The 21,156-nt window shown below is 37.5% G+C and overlaps 1 protein-coding gene across 1 annotated transcript in view; it reads right to left on the reverse strand.

The window, feature by feature from the left end:
• PIK3C2A (phosphatidylinositol-4-phosphate 3-kinase catalytic subunit type 2 alpha) overlaps positions 1-21,156 on the reverse strand; it is an 83,251-nt gene that overhangs the window by 13,355 nt on the left and 48,740 nt on the right. The window contains exons 14-24 of the mRNA XM_084895442.1: positions 16,603-16,714; positions 16,004-16,149; positions 13,696-13,884; positions 13,117-13,210; positions 11,174-11,268; positions 10,657-10,837; positions 8,951-9,055; positions 6,971-7,063; positions 6,061-6,190; positions 2,825-2,961; positions 425-594 (exon numbers count right to left, since the gene is read on the reverse strand). Coding sequence (XP_084751568.1) covers positions 425-594; positions 2,825-2,961; positions 6,061-6,190; positions 6,971-7,063; positions 8,951-9,055; positions 10,657-10,837; positions 11,174-11,268; positions 13,117-13,210; positions 13,696-13,884; positions 16,004-16,149; positions 16,603-16,714 — 1,452 coding nt within the window. The remainder of the gene's footprint in view (positions 1-424; positions 595-2,824; positions 2,962-6,060; positions 6,191-6,970; positions 7,064-8,950; positions 9,056-10,656; positions 10,838-11,173; positions 11,269-13,116; positions 13,211-13,695; positions 13,885-16,003; positions 16,150-16,602; positions 16,715-21,156) is intronic.

Consider the following 21,156-nt stretch of genomic DNA (forward strand, 5'->3'; position numbering starts at 1 on the left):
GCTAGACAAAATAAAATAGACCTAATTCATTTCAGCAAAGGTTATACACACTCATTCTTCTAGGACTTTTTTATCCCTAGTTTTTTTTTAAAACATTTTTTATTGATTTTTCACAGAGAGGAAGAGAGAGGGATAGAGAGAAACATCGATGAGAGAGAATCATCGATCAGCTGCCTCTTGCACACCCCCCACTGGGGATGTGCCCGCAACCAAGGTACATGCCCTTGCCCGGAATCCAACCCGGGACCTTTCAGTCCGCAGGCCGATGCTCTATCCACTGAGGCAAACCGGTCCCGGCTCTAGTTTTGCTCAAAAAGAGCTATAAGACAAAGATTAGAAAGAAAAGAGGAAGGCTTAGGACATTAATTTGTAAAATTGGAAGTGGCTCTCTTTTCCTCAGTAATAACAGTAACAGTATTAGTACCTTTTGAAGCTACCAAACATCTGTGCATGGCCCAGAAACTTCCCAAAGTCAATGTGAAACATGTGTCCTGTGCTTCGAAGCATTATATTGTCATTGTGTCGGTCACAGATGCCTAAAACATAGGTGGCTACACAGCATCCAGCACAAGAATAGATAAAATTCTCAGAAGCCTATAATAAAGATAGAAAATTATTTTAGGAAAAAAATTATTTTTAAAAGAGGCAAGGTTACAAAGATTAATGTAATTCATCCCTCCACATTCTAAACAGCCAATAAGTTGAATTATGGTTCAAAAAAAAAAAAAAAGGCCAGTTTTTTAAAAATTCAAAAACAGCAACACCCTTCTAAAGTTGGTTATTGCCCCTTCTCTCAAGCTTTGCCCTGTCACAAGCAGAGATGTCACCAGGACCTATGTAGGATATGCACTGCCCTTAAACATCTTTTAAGCATCGTGTTTGTGGAACCCTGCTCCTCACAGGCTCTGCTGCTTACACAAAGATTAATCTGAACAAAAGAATATTTTTCTTGTGTGTGTGTGTGTTTTGAGGGGGAGGAAGCTTCCAGGGAGGGCATGTGTAAAGAGAGTCAGTTTATATCTTTAAACATCCAATAATATAATTACTGTATTTGGTTGCCCAGTTGGTGACTCTTTATGTGTCATCTGTTACATTTCTCAAAGTAGGACACTAGTCCTGCCTGTTCTGGGACTAAATTACTAACATAATATCCTACAGGATACAGCAAAATACACACAACGAATATTTTAATCTAAAGCATGTGCATTTAGTTTATTCTCAAAACACAACATTTCTGAATGAAGCAGTCATGTGCTTCTACATGTCCACATGGCTAATTTTGTTGTTGTTAATCTTTAGAGAGAGAGAGAGAGAGACTGATTGGTTGGCTCTCGCACATGCCCCAACCAGGGCTAGGGACCAAATCTGCAACCCAGGTACATGCCCTTGACCAGGAATTGATCCAGTGTACAGACCGACACTCTAACCAGTGAGCAATACAGGCCAGTGCCATGTGGTTAATTTTATTCCATAACCCCCCAGAAATCATTACTGATGGTGATGATAATAGCAAATGTTTACATAGCACTTATCACAAACCAGGCACTGTACTACTCTCTCTTTCTCCTCCTGCGTCACACTTACAGTATACGTGTGCATATGTGTATGTATGGATGAATGGATGTGTACATCAACTCATTAAAAACCAGTGATGTAGAGACTATTATTACATTTTACATATGAAACGGAAACACAGAGAAGTTATTTACCCAAGATCATATAATTATTAAGTGGCAGAGCCAAGATTCAAACCCAAGATTCAAACTCCACTATATTATATTCCCCAAAGAAAAGAGCCAAATGCATAAAAGACACTTAATATATAATATGTTACTTGACCATCATTTTGTGTCAAACAACTTACCCAGAATCACACAAAAAACTAGCATTACTATAAACAAGTATTGGCATCTGCTGCACTGCTTTCCTCAACCCATAGAGAAAAGGAAGTGTTTTTAGACATTTTAAAAGACCAACTAAATTCCTCTACTTTACTTTCTTAGTCAACAGATAACGTTTGTACATATTTATCTGCAAACGTGATATAGCAATTATTTGACATAAACTAAGCAGGCAAATGACATTAACTGGGATCTTCTTACATCACCATTGAAAGTATTCTTGAGACTTCTTTTAGCCAATTTAGGATCATTATAGGCCTTAGGTCCTAAGAGATTTTCCTTTCCTCTTATGTAAAACAAATGCATACTATTATAAAACAAAAAAATCATGCCTCCAATAACAGCTATAGTTATAGAATGTAGTCTATCAACACTTTATATATCTTAATTCATTTAGTTATCATAATAACCTATGGTGTTTTATTACAGCCACGATACATGCTATAATACCACAAAAATATAATATAATATAATATAATATAATATAATATAATATACTGTATAGGAGATATCACTGAGGCACAAACAGGTTAAATAATTTGCCCGAGGCTACATAGCTGGTGAGTGACCTGGGACCTGAATTCAAGCCAGAAAGTCTGACCCATAATCTTGTTCTTAATGACCACATGATGCAGCCACTCTACTCATTTCCATAACTTTTCCCCAAACCTCTGTGAAATATAACATTTTGGCTTATGAAAATAGCTGTCTTACTGCCCTCTAAATACATGTTTGGAAAGTTTTTTGGGTAATTGACTCAAATTCCTGTCATTAAATGCATTCTGTTTTTATATTCTTCTCTTTACTTAGAGAAACATACTGTTTCATAAATGGCTGACACCAGAGCTGAAAAGAAAAGCACTGAAAACCCATGTAATACATTTTTAACAAAGCTATTTAGAATAAGGAGACAAGCTAATCACCTTTTCATATTCCTCTTCAGAGGGATTGTATTTCCTCAGCCACTCGGCAAGTGGTTTATCTTTAAAGGATCCAGTCACACCATATTCCACTTGGATTTTCCTGAGGGTATCTGAAGCAGGAACCAGCTCCACCATGCCTTAAACAACAAAACATTAAGCTATGTGAAAATATCTTCCAAAAGTAAGCCTTTAAAATATTTATAGCTTTCAGCTCTGGCTGGTGTGGCTCAGTTGGTTGGGCATCGTCCCATGCAGCGAAAGGTTGCCAGTTTGATTCCCAGTGAGGGCACACGCCCAGGTTGCAGGCTCAATCCCTGGGCATGAAGGAGGCAGATGATTGGTGATACTCTTTCACATTGATGCTTTTATCTCTCCCCCTCCCCTCTTCCCTTCATTCCTGTTTAAAATGTGCACACACACACACCCCACATATATTTAAAAAGCTTAGCACAGAGCAGAACACAAAGTAAGCACTCAATCATTACTTAGAAACAATATCTATATAACAAAAGCCTAAGCGACCATTATGGTGCAAGGACCAGAGCAGTTGGTTGCTATGATGTGCACTGACCACCAGGGAATTGATGCTCAATGCAGGAGCTGCTCCCTGGTGGTCATGTACTCCCACAAGGGGAGCGCTGCTCAGTCAGAAGCTGAACTCAAGGCTGGCGAGTGTAGTGTCGGGGCAGGAGCCTCTTCTGCCTCCAGGGCAGCTGCTCCAGGGCAACGAGCCTAGTGGTAAGGAGCAGTGAGCAGGTGGGTGGTAAGGGTCCTGAACTGGGAGAGGGCGTAGGCTGGGCTGAGGGACACCTACCCCGCACCCTTCCCCCCCCCCCACCCCCCCCCCGTGCATGAATTTCATGCACCGGACCTCTAGTAAAAAAATAAGAACAATTAGATTGTCTCCAAAGTTACATGGAATTCCATAAAAAGAAAGGTTCACATATATGCAATAAGTGTGTCACAGAAAAACTAATCTACTAAGATGGTAGGCTATTGTTGAAGAATCTTACTTGATAAAATTTCCGTCTTAGAAGACATATGAAAAACAAACAGCAAGAATTCTTAAATTGATTGGATTTCCTTTTTGACAAGATAAAATTTGTACATCCTAACCTGAGGGGGGAAAGTTACAAGGCTCTCATGTGGCCCTCATGGATAAAATGGTGAAATGTGGAGTGGTTGACACCACAACAAAATCAGTAAGTAACCAAATAAAATATAATACCCACAGACTGAGCAATCCCTTGAAGGGAGATCTCTAGTGACTCTGTCACAAGGGCTGGTGCTTGGCCCTTTCTTAGTAAACATGTTTTCAAATGACTTAGCAAAAGCAACAAAATATCTGTTCTTCAAATCCATTCATAACACAAGCTAAGAGGTTCAATGACATAACAAAACTCAGATTTTAAAAAGAAACAGTAGGTTGAAAAGTAATAGATCAAATATAATAAGAAAGTTAATAGTGAATGTCCTATACTTGGGTCTAAGAATAAAAATGTACAAGAGCAGAATAGCTAAGACATGGCTTAGGAGGAGATGGTTTTATTAGTTAACTAGAGGCCTAGTGCATGAAAATTTGTTCACGGGGTGGGTTGGGGAGGGGGCTCTCAGCCCAGCCTGCATCCTCTCACAATCTGGGACCCCTTGGGTAGGACCCCTAGATGTAGCCTGAGATCAGGGCCTATCGGGGCTTTCCTTCCGCCAGCTGCAAGCAGCTGCCCTCAACCCCGCCGTTGCCATTGGTGGTCTCCCTCTGCAGAGGACAGGCTGGGGTGTGATGGCTTGGCTGGCCTGGGCCTCCCTCTTCCTTTTCTGGGGGGGCCAGCCCTGCGAGGGACTGTGTGCCTACCCGATCGCCCCTAACCACTAGCTTGCCTACCTGAACATCCCTAACTGTCTGTCTGCCTATCTGATCTCCCCTAACCCCTCTGCCTGCCTGATTGCCCACCTGATTGCCCCTAACCACTTCCTTGAGGGGGGTGGGCCCAGGCTGTGAGGAACCGTGGTGGTCTTGTCTCTGGTCGTTTCCGTCATGACGCCTCTGGCCTTTTATTATATAGGATAAGCTCCATTTAAGTGACAATTTGCCCTCCATTCAGCATTTTACAAAATCTAGGTGTCTTTCTTAGAGACTATAAATCAATCACTTGAGCCCTTTACAAAGAAAACAAGGTAATAAAGTACTTTAAAGTCACATATAACAAATCGCTGAAGAACTCGAAACTCGGGATCACAACAGGTCATCACCAAGAAGGATTTGACATTACATGAAAGCCTATGAATAGAACTGGAACTGGGTTAGAGGAAATCAGGACTCAGTTCCCATTTATCTGAATACAAGGAAGAATTTTACAGTTATGAGAGCTACCCAGGACATAATGGACTATCTTAAAATACAGTGAATTCCCTTCACTATAGGCATAAATTGAATGGCCAATATTAGAAAGATGATTAAATAAGATAATCTTTCAAGTGACTTCCTAGTGGCTATGATTAGAATCTGTAAAGCATTTCTCATTTCCATTAACCATAGGTGATCTTTCTCTCCTTTAAAACCCACAGCATTGCCTCTGTAATTATTTTTAGAGCTTTTAGCTTATTAAAGCGTTTTCTAATTACTTGCATTTGTCTTCAATTGCTTCCCTCTAAAATATAAGCACTACCTGCAAATAGCATTCTACAGATGGTAGATCCACAACAAACATTTGTTGAATAAGAATAATGACAATAGCTGTGATTTATTGATCTAATATGCATCAGATACTAGGGTATTTTACATTCATTATCTCATTTAATTATCACAATGTTTCTATGAGTGTAATACCATTATTATTCACACTTAACATATGTGGAAAGGAAAACATATTCAAGAAATAATAAAATGAAGTTTCTTCTTAGTAGAAAAATACTTTGTAACCACTATTTCATTTTGTAGTATAATAATTAAATCAAAGTTGGCTTATCTTAGACATGGCCTTAATTATAAGTCAAAAACTAAAGACCATAAAGTTCTTACTGGGTCAAAGAATAAACACCTTTGGTTCCTGCAAAGCATTTATTAGGGCTACTCACTGAATTATTTAATCATGAGCAAATGAATCAATAAAACAATACTAAATTAACGTAAGAAATAACTGAGATCATAGTGCACCAGCATCAGAATCCTTAGGGAAGGGACACTGAGTTAAGTTCATGAAGAAAAAAACACCCCAGGACACAGCTAACAAGTTTACCTCGATCTCTGCCTGTTGAGAGACATTTGAAAATCACCATCCTCAGATCTAGTCCTTCTTTAAGCCAGATTTTGTCCATAATTTTTATCATCTGTAAAGCTAACATATCCTGCCGAAGGTCTTCACCAACCTTAAAATCAAGAAAACAAAATTAAACTTGTACCTTTCTGAAAGACTCACATACTGTAAAGTAGAGGAGAATAGTGAAAGGGTTTAGAATGAGATTAACATCAACCAAAGACCTTGTATGCATATATGCATAACCCATGGACACAGATGATAGGGTGGTGAAGGCCTGAGGTGGGAGGAAGATTCTAGGGTGGGGCTGGAGGGCATTAATATGGGGGAAAAGGGGACATATGTAATACTTTCAACAATAATTTTTTTTTTTAAAGAATGAAATTAGCATAACTGCCTTTTAATTTTTCTGCAGCATTCAGAAACAGTTACTTAAATTCTTCATGTCTAAGTTTCCTAACTGTACACTTCAAAGGTTGGGTTTTATGGTTTGTGAATTATATTCAATTTTTAAAAAGAGTAATATGGCCCTAGCCAGTTTGACTAGGTGGATAGTGTCGGCCTGTGGACTGAAGGGTCCCAGGTTCAATTGTGCTGAGGGGCACATGCCTGGCTGCTCATGGTGTTGCAGTTTCCCACTACACAACTTTAGGGGTACCATTCACATAGTCTGTGTGAAAGACATTGCCTGGGATTATGATGTGCTCAGCCAGCATAGCAGCAGCTCTAGCCCACAGATGCATTTATTCCCAAAACTGTTTGGGAACAGTTTATGTCAGTGACAATCTTACACACACTTATTCAAGTTAATTAAATATTAAATAAACAAAATTACTTTTGTAATTATGGAAAAGGAATTTGAAAAAAAATAAAGTAACCTTATTTTGCTCACCTTAAACATGACATTAATTTCTTCCCCCATTGGATCATTATTCACCATTGTGACCTTTAAGGGCACAGCATTAGAACTGAAGAAAGAACACGACTACAAATACAACACAATGAGTATTAGAAATATAACAATGGAATAAAAATAGTGAAAGATTTATTTTTGCCTAGGCATTTCTCCTTTCATTTGTTTCTCTGAATTATGGCAAATGAAGTAACACAGGAGACTTGCTTTTTAGATAATCTGGCAGATAAGAGGCATATAAAAATACTTTCTGAAACTTAAACATAGCATATATGAGTAAAAGATCATTTACTACTTTTTGAGCAGAGAAGCAAAATCTTAAAAACCTGAGACAGCACTTGGCATGGGCTCGGTTGAAATATCATCCCATATTCCAAAAGGTTATAAAATCAATACCCAGTCAGGACACATACCTAGGTTGTGGGTTCTTATTCCCAGCCGGGGTGTATGCAGGAGGCAACAATCTATGTTTCTCTCTCACACTGATCTCTACATATCTCTCTCTCTCTCTCTTTTTCAACATATCCCCACGTGAGGATTAAAAATAATAATAACTTAAGACAAAAACTTAAACTTATTATTATTAAAAATTTGAGGATTCTCTCTCATCATTGATGTTTCTATCTCTCTCTCCCTTCCTCTCTGAAATCAATCCTATATAATAAAAGCTTAATATGCTAAGTGTCCATTCGTTCGACTGGTTGATCAGTTGCTATGACGCACACTGACCACAAGGGGGCAGATGCTCTGACTGGTAGGTTAGCTTGCTGCTGGGGTCTGGCCAATTGGGACTGGGCGAGATGGGCCGGACATGCCCTGGAGTCCTCCCATGGTCCCTCCCTGGCTGGCCAACCTCCTGCAGTCCCTCCCTGGCCCTGATCATGCACTGGTGGGGTCGCTTGGCCAGGCTTGTGCCCTCTCGCAATCTGGGACTCCTTGGGAAATGCTGGAAAGCTGGTTTGGGCCCAATCCCTGCAGGCTAGACCGAGGAACCCCACCAGTGCATGAATCTGTGCACCTGTGCACTGGGCCTCTAGTAAAAATATATCTTATTAAAAAAAAAAAATAATAAATAAAAAATAAAAAATAAAAAAAGACAGTGAGCCCATCTTAAAGATAATACAACAAAACCAAAGGGGAAAATATCATTCTGTCTCCAAAAGACATAATTATACAAGTCAGGCATTCACTGTTAAATTTCAATGAAGAGTAGCCATGTCAACTAAAACAAAAAAAATTCAACTCTGAAACTTCATTAAGGATAGCTGTACCGTGGCCTTTCAAAACCACAAACTCTAATGAATGAATGAATTGGTTGCTTTTGCTGAACTCATGGTAGAGAAAAGCCACTATTTGTATTACTATTAGCCCAGTTCAAAATACAGTTACTCAAGGTTGACTACCACTGAACTTTACTTAATTAAAAAAAAAAATATATATATATATAATGTTTTTCTTGATTTTAGGGAGAGGGAGAGGGAGAGAGAGAAACATCAATGGGCTGCCTTCTGAAGGCTCCCTACTGGGAATCTAACCTGCAACCTGGGCATGTGCCCTGACCAGGAATTAATCTGGCTACCTTTGATGCACGGGAAGACACTCAACCACCAACTGAACCACACTGACCGGGCTTACTGAATTATTTTTTCATGGCTCTAAAAAGTGCTTAAAGCCCTTGCTTGTTGAGCATTATCCTGTCTACCGAGAGGTCTCTTGTTTCTATTCCTGGTCAGGGCACATGCTCGGATTGCAGACTTGATCCCTAGTAGGGGACATGCAGGAGGCAACCCATTAATGTTTCTCTTTTTCCCTCCCTCTCCTTTTCCCTCTCTCTAAAAATCAAGAAAAACATCAATCTATGCAGGTTTTACACTCATTTGCTTTAAGCATACCTGCCCATTTCTCTTCTTACATATTTTGAAATGTAATATGAACTTACATAAGTATTTTATTTGTTACCTTGATATTTAATTCTTTTGCCACAAGACGTGGGTTGAGAGGGAGACGACATTTATTTCTTAGAAAAAAGGACTGTACTCGTTCCATACTCCTTTGGAGGACAACCTAGGACAAAGAGATTGATACTCAAGTACATAACGAAAATGAAGGCCTATTTTTAAGACACAAAATTAAGAAGCAGACCTAATTTTTAAAATGCCCATTTGTAAAACGTTGCTAAGAGGCTTAATTTTTACTGTAAAAATGAAATTAGAATGGGCAAAAGTTATAAACATAGGCGGGAAAGTGTGTATATTCATATTTAACATATTAATTAAAACTCACTAACAGCCAAATGAACAGAAATTTAAAAAAAGGGAGATAGAAAAACTAGCAAAGGGCAAAAACTTACACACTAAAGTGCATTGCAGGACTGTTTAAAAAAAGAAAATATATAAACAACCTACAAAGAGAAATTAATGGTTCATAATTTATGCTACAGGTACCTTGTAATATTGTGTACCTATTAAGAAACATGAATTGTAAATATTTATGTACTGACATGAATTCCCCAAGATAAAGTAAAAAGAGCAATTCAAAAAAAAAGTATAATTGCTGAAAGAAATTAAAAATCTAAGTAATAAGACATCCCATATTCATGAATTGAAACTAAGATTGCAGTATTTCCCAAGTCAATTTACAGATGCAACAAATCCTTATCAAAATTCTAACTGCTTTTTTGCGGAAATAGACAAACTGACCCTAAAATACATATAGAATTGCTACAGACTTCCAAAGAGCTAAAACAATCTTGAAAAAGAACAAAGTTGGAAAACTCATATTTCCTGATTTCAAAATATATGACAAAGCTACAGTAAAGAAAATATGGCATAAAATAGCCATATAGATCAATGGACCAAAATTGAGAGTTCAGAATTAATCCCATTTATCTATAACTGATTTTCAAAAGTATGCTGAGCTCATTCAATTGAAAAATAGTCTTTTTAACAAATGGTGATTGGACAACCACAGGTAAAAGAATGAAGTTGGACCCTTATCTCATGCCATATGAGTGAGTGGTCAGTGGGTACATGAAAATGTCCTGGAATCAGATTGTGGTGATAATCGTACAACATTGAGAATGTACTAAATGTCAATGAACCATACACTTTAAAATGGTTAAATGGTGAATTTTATATTGTGCAAAATTCACAACAACAATATATACACATATTTTTGTAAAAGTATTTTTAATCCCCACAAATTTTATATATACTTAAGTGTATATATGTGTAAATTTTTAAAAAATGATCAAGAAGGAAACACAGCAAACTGAAAAATAGATAATTACAAGGAGAAAATAAATCTGAAAAAGTCTTAATTTTTTTATTCTATAAAACTTCTTCATTATTTGGATTTTTTAAACAATGGCACCCAGTCATAGTTTTATTATTTTTACAGTTACAAAAGTTAAAAAGCAAAATAATTGGAAAAACTCGAGAGAGCAATTTTAACCAGAAGGAATTAATAAGCATGGAAATTAAAAAGCACTGATTTTCTTATTTAGGTTATGAAATCTTTTCCTAAAGATTTTAAAGTACCTTGAAACTCATCTGCCCCAAAGAGCATATTGGCTATTTATTGACAAAGAATAACAACTTCACTTATTAGCACTGTAAAGATCCTTTAATATCAGAATATTTATGTTCCTTCTTATGGGTACATACCTGTCTGGTTGATCCACTAGCCTGCTTTACTTTTTCTGCTACTCCTCCTAAAAGCTGTACAAGTTTTGTCTGCTTCAAGAGTTCTTCTCTGAGTCCTTTTCCTCCTACTGAGAGGAGAGCACCCAAAACATGTTCATACCGGGCACCAAACTGTGCATCATGCAGGGCATCCTTGAGGAGCCTAACAGAGCAAATATTTGTCAGCCACTTCTGAAAACTGGATGAACATCTCTCAAAAATCAATTCAACAGGTTCAATTTTAGTCATCCAGAAATTTATTTAAGTCATATAAGCAAGTAAAAGTTCATTCATTATCATAGAGCTCTAACATGCCAAATATCTTAGTTTGGTTTTTGTTGTTTCATTTCTAAGAAGATAAATATTTAGCTTCTTTATAATAATGCATTTATAAAACATCTGGTATCCATAGTAAGCTGTCTGGTCATACCATTTAGAGACTATCAGAGTATAAATACTAGGAATGGAAATAAAGTACTAAAGAAAACGTAAATCTTACCAATATAAACTGTGTGCTATTTGTATATTTCCCAATGCCCTCGACAGAAGGAAGCGTACTAATGAACTGTTCAAATAAATTTCATATTTCAAAGCCTATGCATAAAAGAAAAATAAGAATTACTAGTGGTCAAACACATACTACACTGTTAGGAATAAATTATCAAAAGAGAAATTATATAAAGTTTATTCTTATTGATGAAAAATGATACTGACAAAAATGAAATATAAATTAACTTAGGCTAAATTAATAAAGTCAATCAGAAAAGTATATACCTGGGCATTACTTCCATTAGCTGTATTTAAATGGCCAGGAAAGAAAAAGAAAAGTTTAAGACTAATTTATTCTGAGAATCTAAAAAGTCAAACAATTAAAAATCCAGGTACAGGCAGGCCGGTGTGGTTCAGTGGACTGAGTGCCATCCCACGCACTGGTTCAATTCCTGGTCAGGGAACATGACCAGGTTGCAGGCTTGATTCCCAGTAGGGGGCGTGCAGGAGGCAGCCAATGGATGTTTCTTTCTTTCCTCTCTCTAAAAATCAAAAACTTATTTTTTAAAAATCCAGATTTTTAATAATCTGAGTGGCCAGATTATGATGATCTCTGAACGCATAATAATCTGGCCACTCAGTGTATTTGTATCTCAAAAGATGTTGGAAGCCACCCATTGTCCTCACAGGCAGAGAGGTGTGGACAAGGAACCTGGAAGGCTGGTCAACGTTGAAGCTTTGAAAGGTCAGAGCCAACCACCCACTGTCTAGTTGAGACAATGATAGCTAAAGCAACACCCACGTTTTAGTCTTTTTTTTTTTTAAATATATTTTATTGATTTTTTACAGAGAGGACGGGAGAGAGATAGAGAGTCAGAAACGTCGATGAGAGAGAAACATCAACCAGCTGCCTCTTGCACACCCCCCATTGGGGATGTGCCCGCAACCAATGTACATGCCCTTGACTGGAATTGAACCTGGGACCTTTCAGTCCGCAAACCGACGCTCTACCACTGAGCCAAACCGGTTTTGGCCCACGTTTTAGTCTTAATGTAATTTCTTGCTGATTGGCTATTATTGGAATTGCCTGCCTAAAGGCTATGGGTGTATCTCATAGTCTTAATAAAGGGGATAGCAAGGCCAGAAGGGGGTGGAGTCCTTCCCCTTGAGTTGGGCTCCCACCTAGCCCCCAAAATTTCCAAATTAATATTTTCTAGTCTCTTTCATTTGCATGCGGCCTCCTTCAGAGCCCAAACCCTGAACCATGCGGGACGTGAAAGGGATTCACTACAAAAAAGTATTCTAGACTTTTGTGGGAGATCAACCACCAATTTGCCTTCAGCCAGTGCAAAGGGGAAAACTGGATCAGGTGCATGATTTATAGTGACTTCGATACCAAATAAATGGGGTACTCAAGAGAAGTATACTGAATGGCTAGATTATTATGCATTCAGAGATCATAATAATCTGGCCATTCTGTGTGCGTGTGTATGTGTGTGTGTGTGTGTGTGTGTATAAAATATTCAAGTGGAGCAGCTGATAATAGTAGAAACAAAATTCTTACTAAATCCAAATGTAAAGTACCTCAACATTCCTACTACAGAAGTACTTTTTAAAAAAAAATATTTTATTTATTTATTTATTTATTTATTTATTTTTACAGAGAAGAAGAGAGAGGGATAGAGAATTAGAAACATCGATGAGAGAATCATTGATCAGCTGCCTCTTGCACACCCCCAACTGGGGGTGTGCCCGCAACCACGGTACATGCCCTCAACTGGAGTCAAACCTGGAACCTTTCAGTCCGCAGGCTGATGCTCTATCCACTGAGCTAAACCGGTCTCGAGAAGTACTTTTTATCCAATCAGAAAAGGGAATCCCTTAGCAAGTTCCCTACTCATAAAAACTGGAGGGGAAGAGTAGGGAGAGTAGGAAACGGAATGAAAAACACACCTGTACAAACTGTGGAAGAAGATCTGTCAGCTCATCATCACTAATAGCCTCTATCCAGGTCACAGCTTGGGACCTCACTTCCTGATCAGCAAATCTAGAAAAGTAAAACAAAAATCAAGATTTGACGGTAACTTCTTTCTAATGAAGCTATATTTCCCCAAAACACAATCTCAATCTATTCCTGACAATGAATGCTCAAAAACAGCTCTTTATTTAAAAGCAATGTGTTTCTTCCTTTTTTAGGAAGAAAATCTTCCTAAAAAAAAAACCATGCTATAGAAATTTTATTAGGGGACTGGTTTAGAAACTTTAAGCTTATGAAAATTAATTTTGGCCCACATCATAAAATTTAACGAATTATTATAAATTTACTTTATCCTCTCTTTAGGTTAGTTTTAAATATAACATGCCTTATTAATAACTTCAATGAAAAGGTATGTTAGTAGAAATACACATTTACACAATTATATTGTATTGAATTGCTTTCATGCTAAAACAAAGGGAAGTACTCCTGCAACATAATACTTTACTGAAAAAATTAACAATAAAATAAAGCAAATAAATTCATAGTTGACTTACTTCAAATCAAGAAGTTCCAATGCAGTCAGTGCGTCTAATGGAGGCCACTGGTGAAGCAATGAGTAAATTTTGGCAAGATTAACCCACTTCCAGTTTGGGGCACTTGCTAGTATTTTAGGAAGACAATTTGGATGTTTGAGGCAATAATAACGTTTCTCCCACAAAAAAGCTTTGTCTTCTTTAGAAAGTCTGCATAGATAACAGAACTAAATTACTCCTCACTGATATCATAATAATAGTTATAGTTTCAGCAATTTAAAATGCAAAGGAGAAATTCATTTATTTTAGGGTGGCCACTCCTTGGTGGCATCATTAATACTAATTTGGGATAGAAAAACACAATGTACAACAAACACCACTAATTTACCCTAATTTGGGGAATAGAAAGAAATAATTTTGACTTAATAAGAGAGTCTTACTTATGAAAATGAAGGATAATTCAGTACAATAAGTATTTATTAAGCTCTAATCAGATGCCATGCACTAGAAATCAGAGTTGGATAAGCAAAATCCACCCTATGAGCAAGGATTTTATCCATTTTATACAAGTAAAATGAAATGTCATGTAACACATAAATGCTATTATAAAATTTTAGAAGTTGATTATATAGATCAATTGAGGAATATTTAAAAAGACAAAGACTTGTTTTGGAGATTCCAATTTAACACTAATAACAAATGTTTATGTGAATGAATAATTTCACTATTTTATTACCCATCCATTTGTATATATAATACATGCACTGAAATGTGGAATACTGAAAAAATTTCAAATATTGAAAAAAAGTACACAGTGGGTCTCCCTTCTTCTAATTCCCCTCCCAGCAACAACTGCCTATACTTGAATATTCTTCCAGAGTCCTTTTATATAGAAGCATCTACATGGGTGTATGTAGATCTTTTTTCTTTAATGGTAACATACTATATCCTTGCTTTCTTCATTTAACACATCTGACATATTAGTACATAGCTATAACTTCACTTTTTTTTATTAAATTATTACCTGTGTACATATCTTACCATTGCCCCCCGCTATAACTTCATTTTTAATAGTTACATAATACTCTGTTGGATAAATGTACCATAATTTGACCCCCATTGATGGGACATTCCCTATCAGTTTTATTTTATTTTATTTCATTTTATTTTTTTAAATATATTTATTGATTTTGTACAGAGAGGAAGGGAGAGAGATACAGAGTTAGAAACATCGATGAGAGAGAGAGTCATCGATCAGCTGCCTCTTGCACACCCACTACTGGGGACGTGCCCGCAACCAAGGTACATGCCCTTGACTGGAATCGAACCCGGGACTCTTCAGTTCCCAAGCCGATGCTCTATCCATTGAGCCAAACCGGTTTCGGCTCCCTATCAGTTTTATAATAATTAAAATGCAATGAGCATCCTTATCTCAATAAGTAAATATAAAAGTGTTTCTTTCCTCTAATATATATAACTAACTTGAAATGGAATTGGTAGGTCACAGACTATACACATTGTGACCTTAATAGATTTTTGCCAAATTGCCCCAAAAGCTCTTGAGAATTCCACCAACAATATAATCCCTTGTTTGTATATTCATCAACACTTTCTATGATGGGACATTTTAATTTCAACAATCTGATGTGTATGAAATGTTATCTTGTATTAATTTACATTTCCTTGATTAAATTTAAACCTCTCCACATACTGAGAAGTTGACATTTTTAAAATGTTTAAAAAGCTATTGTATTTCTTTTCTTTTCTTTTTTTAATATATATTTGATTGATTTTTTTTTTACAGAGAGGGGGAGAGAGGGATAGAGAGTTACAAACATCAATGAGAGAGAATCACGATCAGCTGCCTCTTGCACACCCCCTACCGGGGATGTGCCCGCAACCAAGGTACATGCCCTTGACTGGAATCGAACCCGGGACCCTTCAGTCCGCAGGCCGATGCTCCATCCACTGAGCCAAACCAGTTTGGCTGTATTTCTTTTCTAAAGAATTACCTATTAACATTCTTTGTCTAATTTACTACTGAGTTATTTGTTTTTCTACTGGTATGAAAAGATTCTTTATACATTTAAGAAAATTAACCTACCCCTGGCCAGTGTGGCTCAATAGGTTGGGCATAGTTCTGCACACCAAAAGATTGCCAGTTCGATTCCTGCTCAAGGGCACATGCCCAGGTTGTTACAGATATAGAAATCTTTCCACACCAAAAATATTGCTAACTCATGAACTAAATCGGGACACTTTATAAACCATTAACTTGAGCTTTACATTGTAAGAGATAACCAGGCAAAACAGAATCAAAGGAGCATACCCAAATGATGAGTCTTTGTGAAGAATATCAAGAAGTTTCCCTTTTATATCATTTCTTAATGTTTCTAAGTTGTGTTGTTGTATAATACTTCCGTCAACTTGAGGACTGGTATAAAGGATATCATATGCTGGAGAAGGAAAATCAACCTTAAAAATTAAATAGAAGTTGATCAAATTACAGCTGAATAGGACATATATATATTTACCACATTAACTAATTTGTTTTTGAAAAAATTATTTTTTCTTAGCCATCAGGGTGAATTTTAGATTGTATATTATAAATCAATGTCCTTTAGCTGAAAGTGATTACCATTGTTGGTAATTCTCAATAGCACGTATATTGCTTGGGATGGGTACAAGGGCATATTTTACTGTTTCTCAGAAATAGGAAATGATTTATTGACACTTAAATTTAAAATTGACTCTAAAGTTGAAACAAGATTTATTAGGGTTCTTTAATAACAACCAAAACCATGGTATACATACACTTTTTATAAAGAAATTTAAATTTAAACCTCTCCATATATCAAAAAGTAGCATTATCCTCTAAAGTTAACAAACATATCGTCAGATTTAAAAAAATAACCATAATACCATTACCTGTAACACTATTCTTTCCATCACATATCCTTTTTTGGGTATTGTTCCAGGCATAGGATTTATATGTGACGAAGTCCAAAGATATAGAAGCTTAGTTCCACATGTTAAAAACCTACACAATGTAAATAGAAGAATACTGTGGTTTTTATTTTAAAAATTCAAAACTCACAACACATAGTAATGAATTTGAAATGTTAGTATTCAAACATTTTTTAATCATGTTCTATATAAAAAAATGTCTTTAAAAACTTATCAGGAGGAATCACTTTCCATAGTGTACTAATCTTTAGGTAAATGAGTTAAAGTGTGGGAATTAGAACAAAGGAAGAGAGAATGAACATATCTAAGGGGGAACTGAGAATAAAGCAGAATGTACTGTCTCCAAAACAATTCTATAAATAGGAGGGTTGAAGGCTACTCTTTGAAGATCATTTACAAAGGAAATTTGTATTACTAAGCTGTGCCCTGACTTTTATCATAAGAACAAAAACATATGCCAAAAAACCAGTACCTATTTTGTGACAGCACCAATCATTTGAGAATTTTTATCAGTGCCCTAGACCAGAGGTCAGCAAACTTTACCTCTAAAGAGCCAGACAGTAAATACTCTGTGTTTTATGGGCAATCTTTGTTGCAGAGATGCAACTTTGCTATTATAGTGCAAGGTAGCTATGAACGACATTTAAATAAACATGTGCACTGTATTCTAAACAATACTGCATTTACAAAAAGCAGGAGGTAAGCTGTAGTATGCTGACATTTGCCTGAGACAACCAGTTTATGGCAATGAAGATACTGACGTATCTTTACACAGAAGAAATATCTGAAAGCTAACATGAGTATATATAAAAGCAGAAAACTTCAAACTGCATTAAACTTTGTTCATTTTATTAAAATAGCAAATATCCTTTCCAAAGCTAGACTCTAGTCCTAATGTTTTCTCTTACAGGTTCACCTTTAAATCTTTGACACATTATATTCTGTGTCTTTTAGAACCACTCTCATCCCCAACTAGGTTAAGGTAAATTGCTATCCCATTATTTCATTTGCAGATACTTTTATAAATCTCAAAATGATAAACAGCTTTATTTTAAAATAAGTATAATCTTTGAGTGGTGGGCACATGCTGCAATATACAGATCTTATAACATAGAAACTCACACCTGAAACCTGTATGTTCGTGTTAACCAATGTCACCCCAATAAATTTATAAAATAAGTACAATACCATTACCACTCCTATAATAATTAACAATAACTACTTAAAATAATCAGCTATCGAAAAACATAGACTAATGAAGAAGAACAAACCCAAGACAAGGAAGCATAGATCAGACTGTCAGACCTCAGAAGGAAGGTAGGAGAGGGTGGGGATAAGGGGGAGAGAACAACCAAAGGACTTGTGTGCATCCATTTGAGCCTAACCAGTGGTCACGGACAACAAGGGGGTGGGGGCACGCGTGGGAAGGGGTTTAGGATGGGAATGGGGGGATGAGGACAAATCTGTGATACCTTAATCAATAAAGAAATTAAAAAAAACAAAAATAAAAAATAATCAGCTATCTAGTATTCAAATTTCCCAGACTGTCTCCAAGTTCTTTTTATAACTGGTTTGTTCAAGTAAGAATCCAAGCAAGGTCCAACACTTGCATGTGGTTGATATGTCTTTTTAAATATCTTTTAATTCAAGAGTCAACGAAACTTCAGCCTATCATCTGGTTTCATTAATAAACTTTTATTATAACAAAGCCACACATTCACTTACATACTGTCTATCACTGCTTTTACCTTTGTGACAGAGACCACATGACCTATCTGCTCCCCTTTACAGAAAAAGTTTGCCAATTCTTGTTTTAATCTAAACATTCTTCCTATCTTCTTCCCCCTGCTGTTTGTTGAAGAAACCAGGTCTTTTGTTCTGAGAACTTTCCTTATCCTGAATTTTACTAATTGCATTACTCTGGTCATTTACCATATTTTCTGTAGCCCTGGTCAGTTTATCTTAGTTGTTAGAGCACTGGCTCCCAGACCAAAGAGCAGGGTTTCATTCACAGGCTGGTCAGGGTGTGAACAGGAGGCAACCAATTGAAGCATCTCTCTCACGTTGATGTTTTACTCTCTCTCCTCCTCTCTCCTTTCTACGCTGTCTAAAAACCAATGGAAAAATATCCTCAGGTGAGAATAAAAAAATAAAATAAAAAAAAGTTAGATCTAGAGAGGCTTGACCTGATTCAGGTGTAGTTATCTGACAAGAATAGTTAATACTCTATAGGTGGTATTGTATACTATTTTCTATTGCCTCAAATAAACAGGCAAACATGCTTGGTTTATTTTTCTTTCTTTGGGGTTAATATAATCAGTTTACTTAGATGCTTTTAGTCTAAATCATCCATTATAAAGTTCCAGAAAAGCTAATCACTTAATGGTTTTAAGCAGGCATTCATATTCCCTACTTAAATCTATGGTTCTCAACCAAGAGTGATTTTTGTCCCCAGTATACATTTGGCAATGTCTGGAGACATTTTTGGTTGTCAACTGGGGTGCTACTGACATTTAGTGGGCAGAAGCCAATGATGCTGCCAAACATCCTACAATGCACCGGACAATCTCTCACAATTATGTGGCCCAAAATATCAGTAGTGCCGAGACTGACCGAAATCTAACCCTGACCTAAATTATTTCAGTAAAAGTTGCAAAATTGTGATATTCTACCATTCCCTCTGCAATAATTAGCTGAGATGTTTCTATAAAGCACATTCTCACATCAATTATTTTGTAACCCTGAGATATAACTGTAAAGGAAGATCAAGTTAAATGCTTGATTCTGTTTACTTAAAAATTAGTTAAGAACTCATTTGTTACTTAGGCCTACCGAAATGCCTCTAAGTCACTTGGCTTTCATGATAGTGACTTCATCAGGTTGTATGCAAGCTGTACCTTAACACAAATTACTTAAAAATAATTTCAAAACCAGGATTTCTGATTACCATACTATAGCACATTAACTGAACTAAAGAACTGACACTTTGTTTCGGTGTATGTATTAACGTAAAATCCTCTTCCCTCTTAATTTCTGAGTATTTTTTTAATGTTAAGTACTAACACTACCTGGACTAACTACACTGCTTGGCAAAGTCTCAAACTTAATGCCATCTGCTAACTGCTTTAATATACTAACATGCATTATCGCTCTCCAAAATTTTACCATGTATTGTATGAAACATATCTCAAACTTCATTTAATTGATTTTTTTTTTTCCATTTAGGAAGACTCTATGATCTCATGAAACATACTGTTACTTAAAACATAATTAAAATTGTCAGCTGAAAAGTCAGGTCAATTACACTATTCCTACTGTTAGTAGACAAAGCTTAAAAGGAATTCCTTTCCCCTAAGTTTTTGTACCCATGTAGAACCTTTGGTGATTAAAGGCCAGGGGCACATAGCAGTAAGGATAGATCAGTCAGGCAGACAGGGAAAGAGAAGGGAATAATGTTCAGCTGTAAACTCCCTGAAATTTTAGAAGTATGGAATTGGGATGAGAAGAGGAAAGTGGAATTGTTTTAGTAATAGCAAGCATACTGAAAAGACCATATTATTTATACTAATAAGAGAGAAATATGGTAATTGAAATGAGTGGGACAAAGATGGTGGTGGTCACGGAGCCCGCAGAAGTGGGCAGGAGGCTTGGGTTGCCCCCAACGACGGAGAAAGCCAAGCTTCCCGCCCGCCTGGGCCAGCCACTGAAGGAAGGGCCTGTGAGCAGCAGGCACAGGGTGGGAGGCTTGGGTCACACAGGCTAGTGGCCAAGGGACAGGCCTGCAAATAGCCCTCAGCCCCTCACCCAGGCTGGCCATGCCACTATCAGGGTGAGGGTCCCTGCTAGAGGGCATGGCCAGCCTGCAAACAGCCATCAGCCCCTCACCCAGGCTGGCCAGGCACCCCAGCAGGGACCTCCACCCTGAAGGGGGTGTGGCCAGCCTGAAAACAGTCCTCAGCTCCTAACCCAGCCTGCCACACCCCCCTCCCCTCAGTGGCAAACTGCCCTAGCCCCTCGCACAGGCCAGCACCGTCCCCAGTGGGGACTCCACACCAATGGGGGCATGGCCAGCCTCAAATCACCATAGGCCCCTCGCTCAGGCTGCCCTGCCCCCCAAGGGAACCCTCACCCTGATCTGGGATACCCTTCAGGGCAAACCAGCTGGCCCCTACTCATGTACCAGGCCTCTATCTATACTAATAAAAGGGTAATATGCTAATTAGACTGAGAGACCTTCCAGGAGACCTTCTAGACGTTCTTCCGGACAAAGCCATGGTGGCAGGGCCGAGGTAGTGGCAGTCAAGGACCAAGAGGGGAGAGACAGTTGTGGGTGAGCAGGGCAGCAGGGTGGGGGCCACCTGAGGGTGAGCAAGCCGTCAGTGGGGGTCGGTTGGGAGCAATCAGGCCATGCGGGGAGTGGGGGGGGGGGGTGTGTGTGTGTGTGGCCAGTTTATCTTAGTTGTTAGATAAGGTTGTTAGGAAAGTGGAATTGTTTTAGTAATAGCAAGCATAAGG

The sequence above is a fragment of the Pipistrellus hanaki genome (genome assembly GCF_964339955.1).
Source record: "Pipistrellus hanaki genome assembly, chromosome: 9".
In the NCBI taxonomy this organism is placed as follows: Eukaryota; Metazoa; Chordata; class Mammalia; order Chiroptera; family Vespertilionidae; genus Pipistrellus; species Pipistrellus hanaki.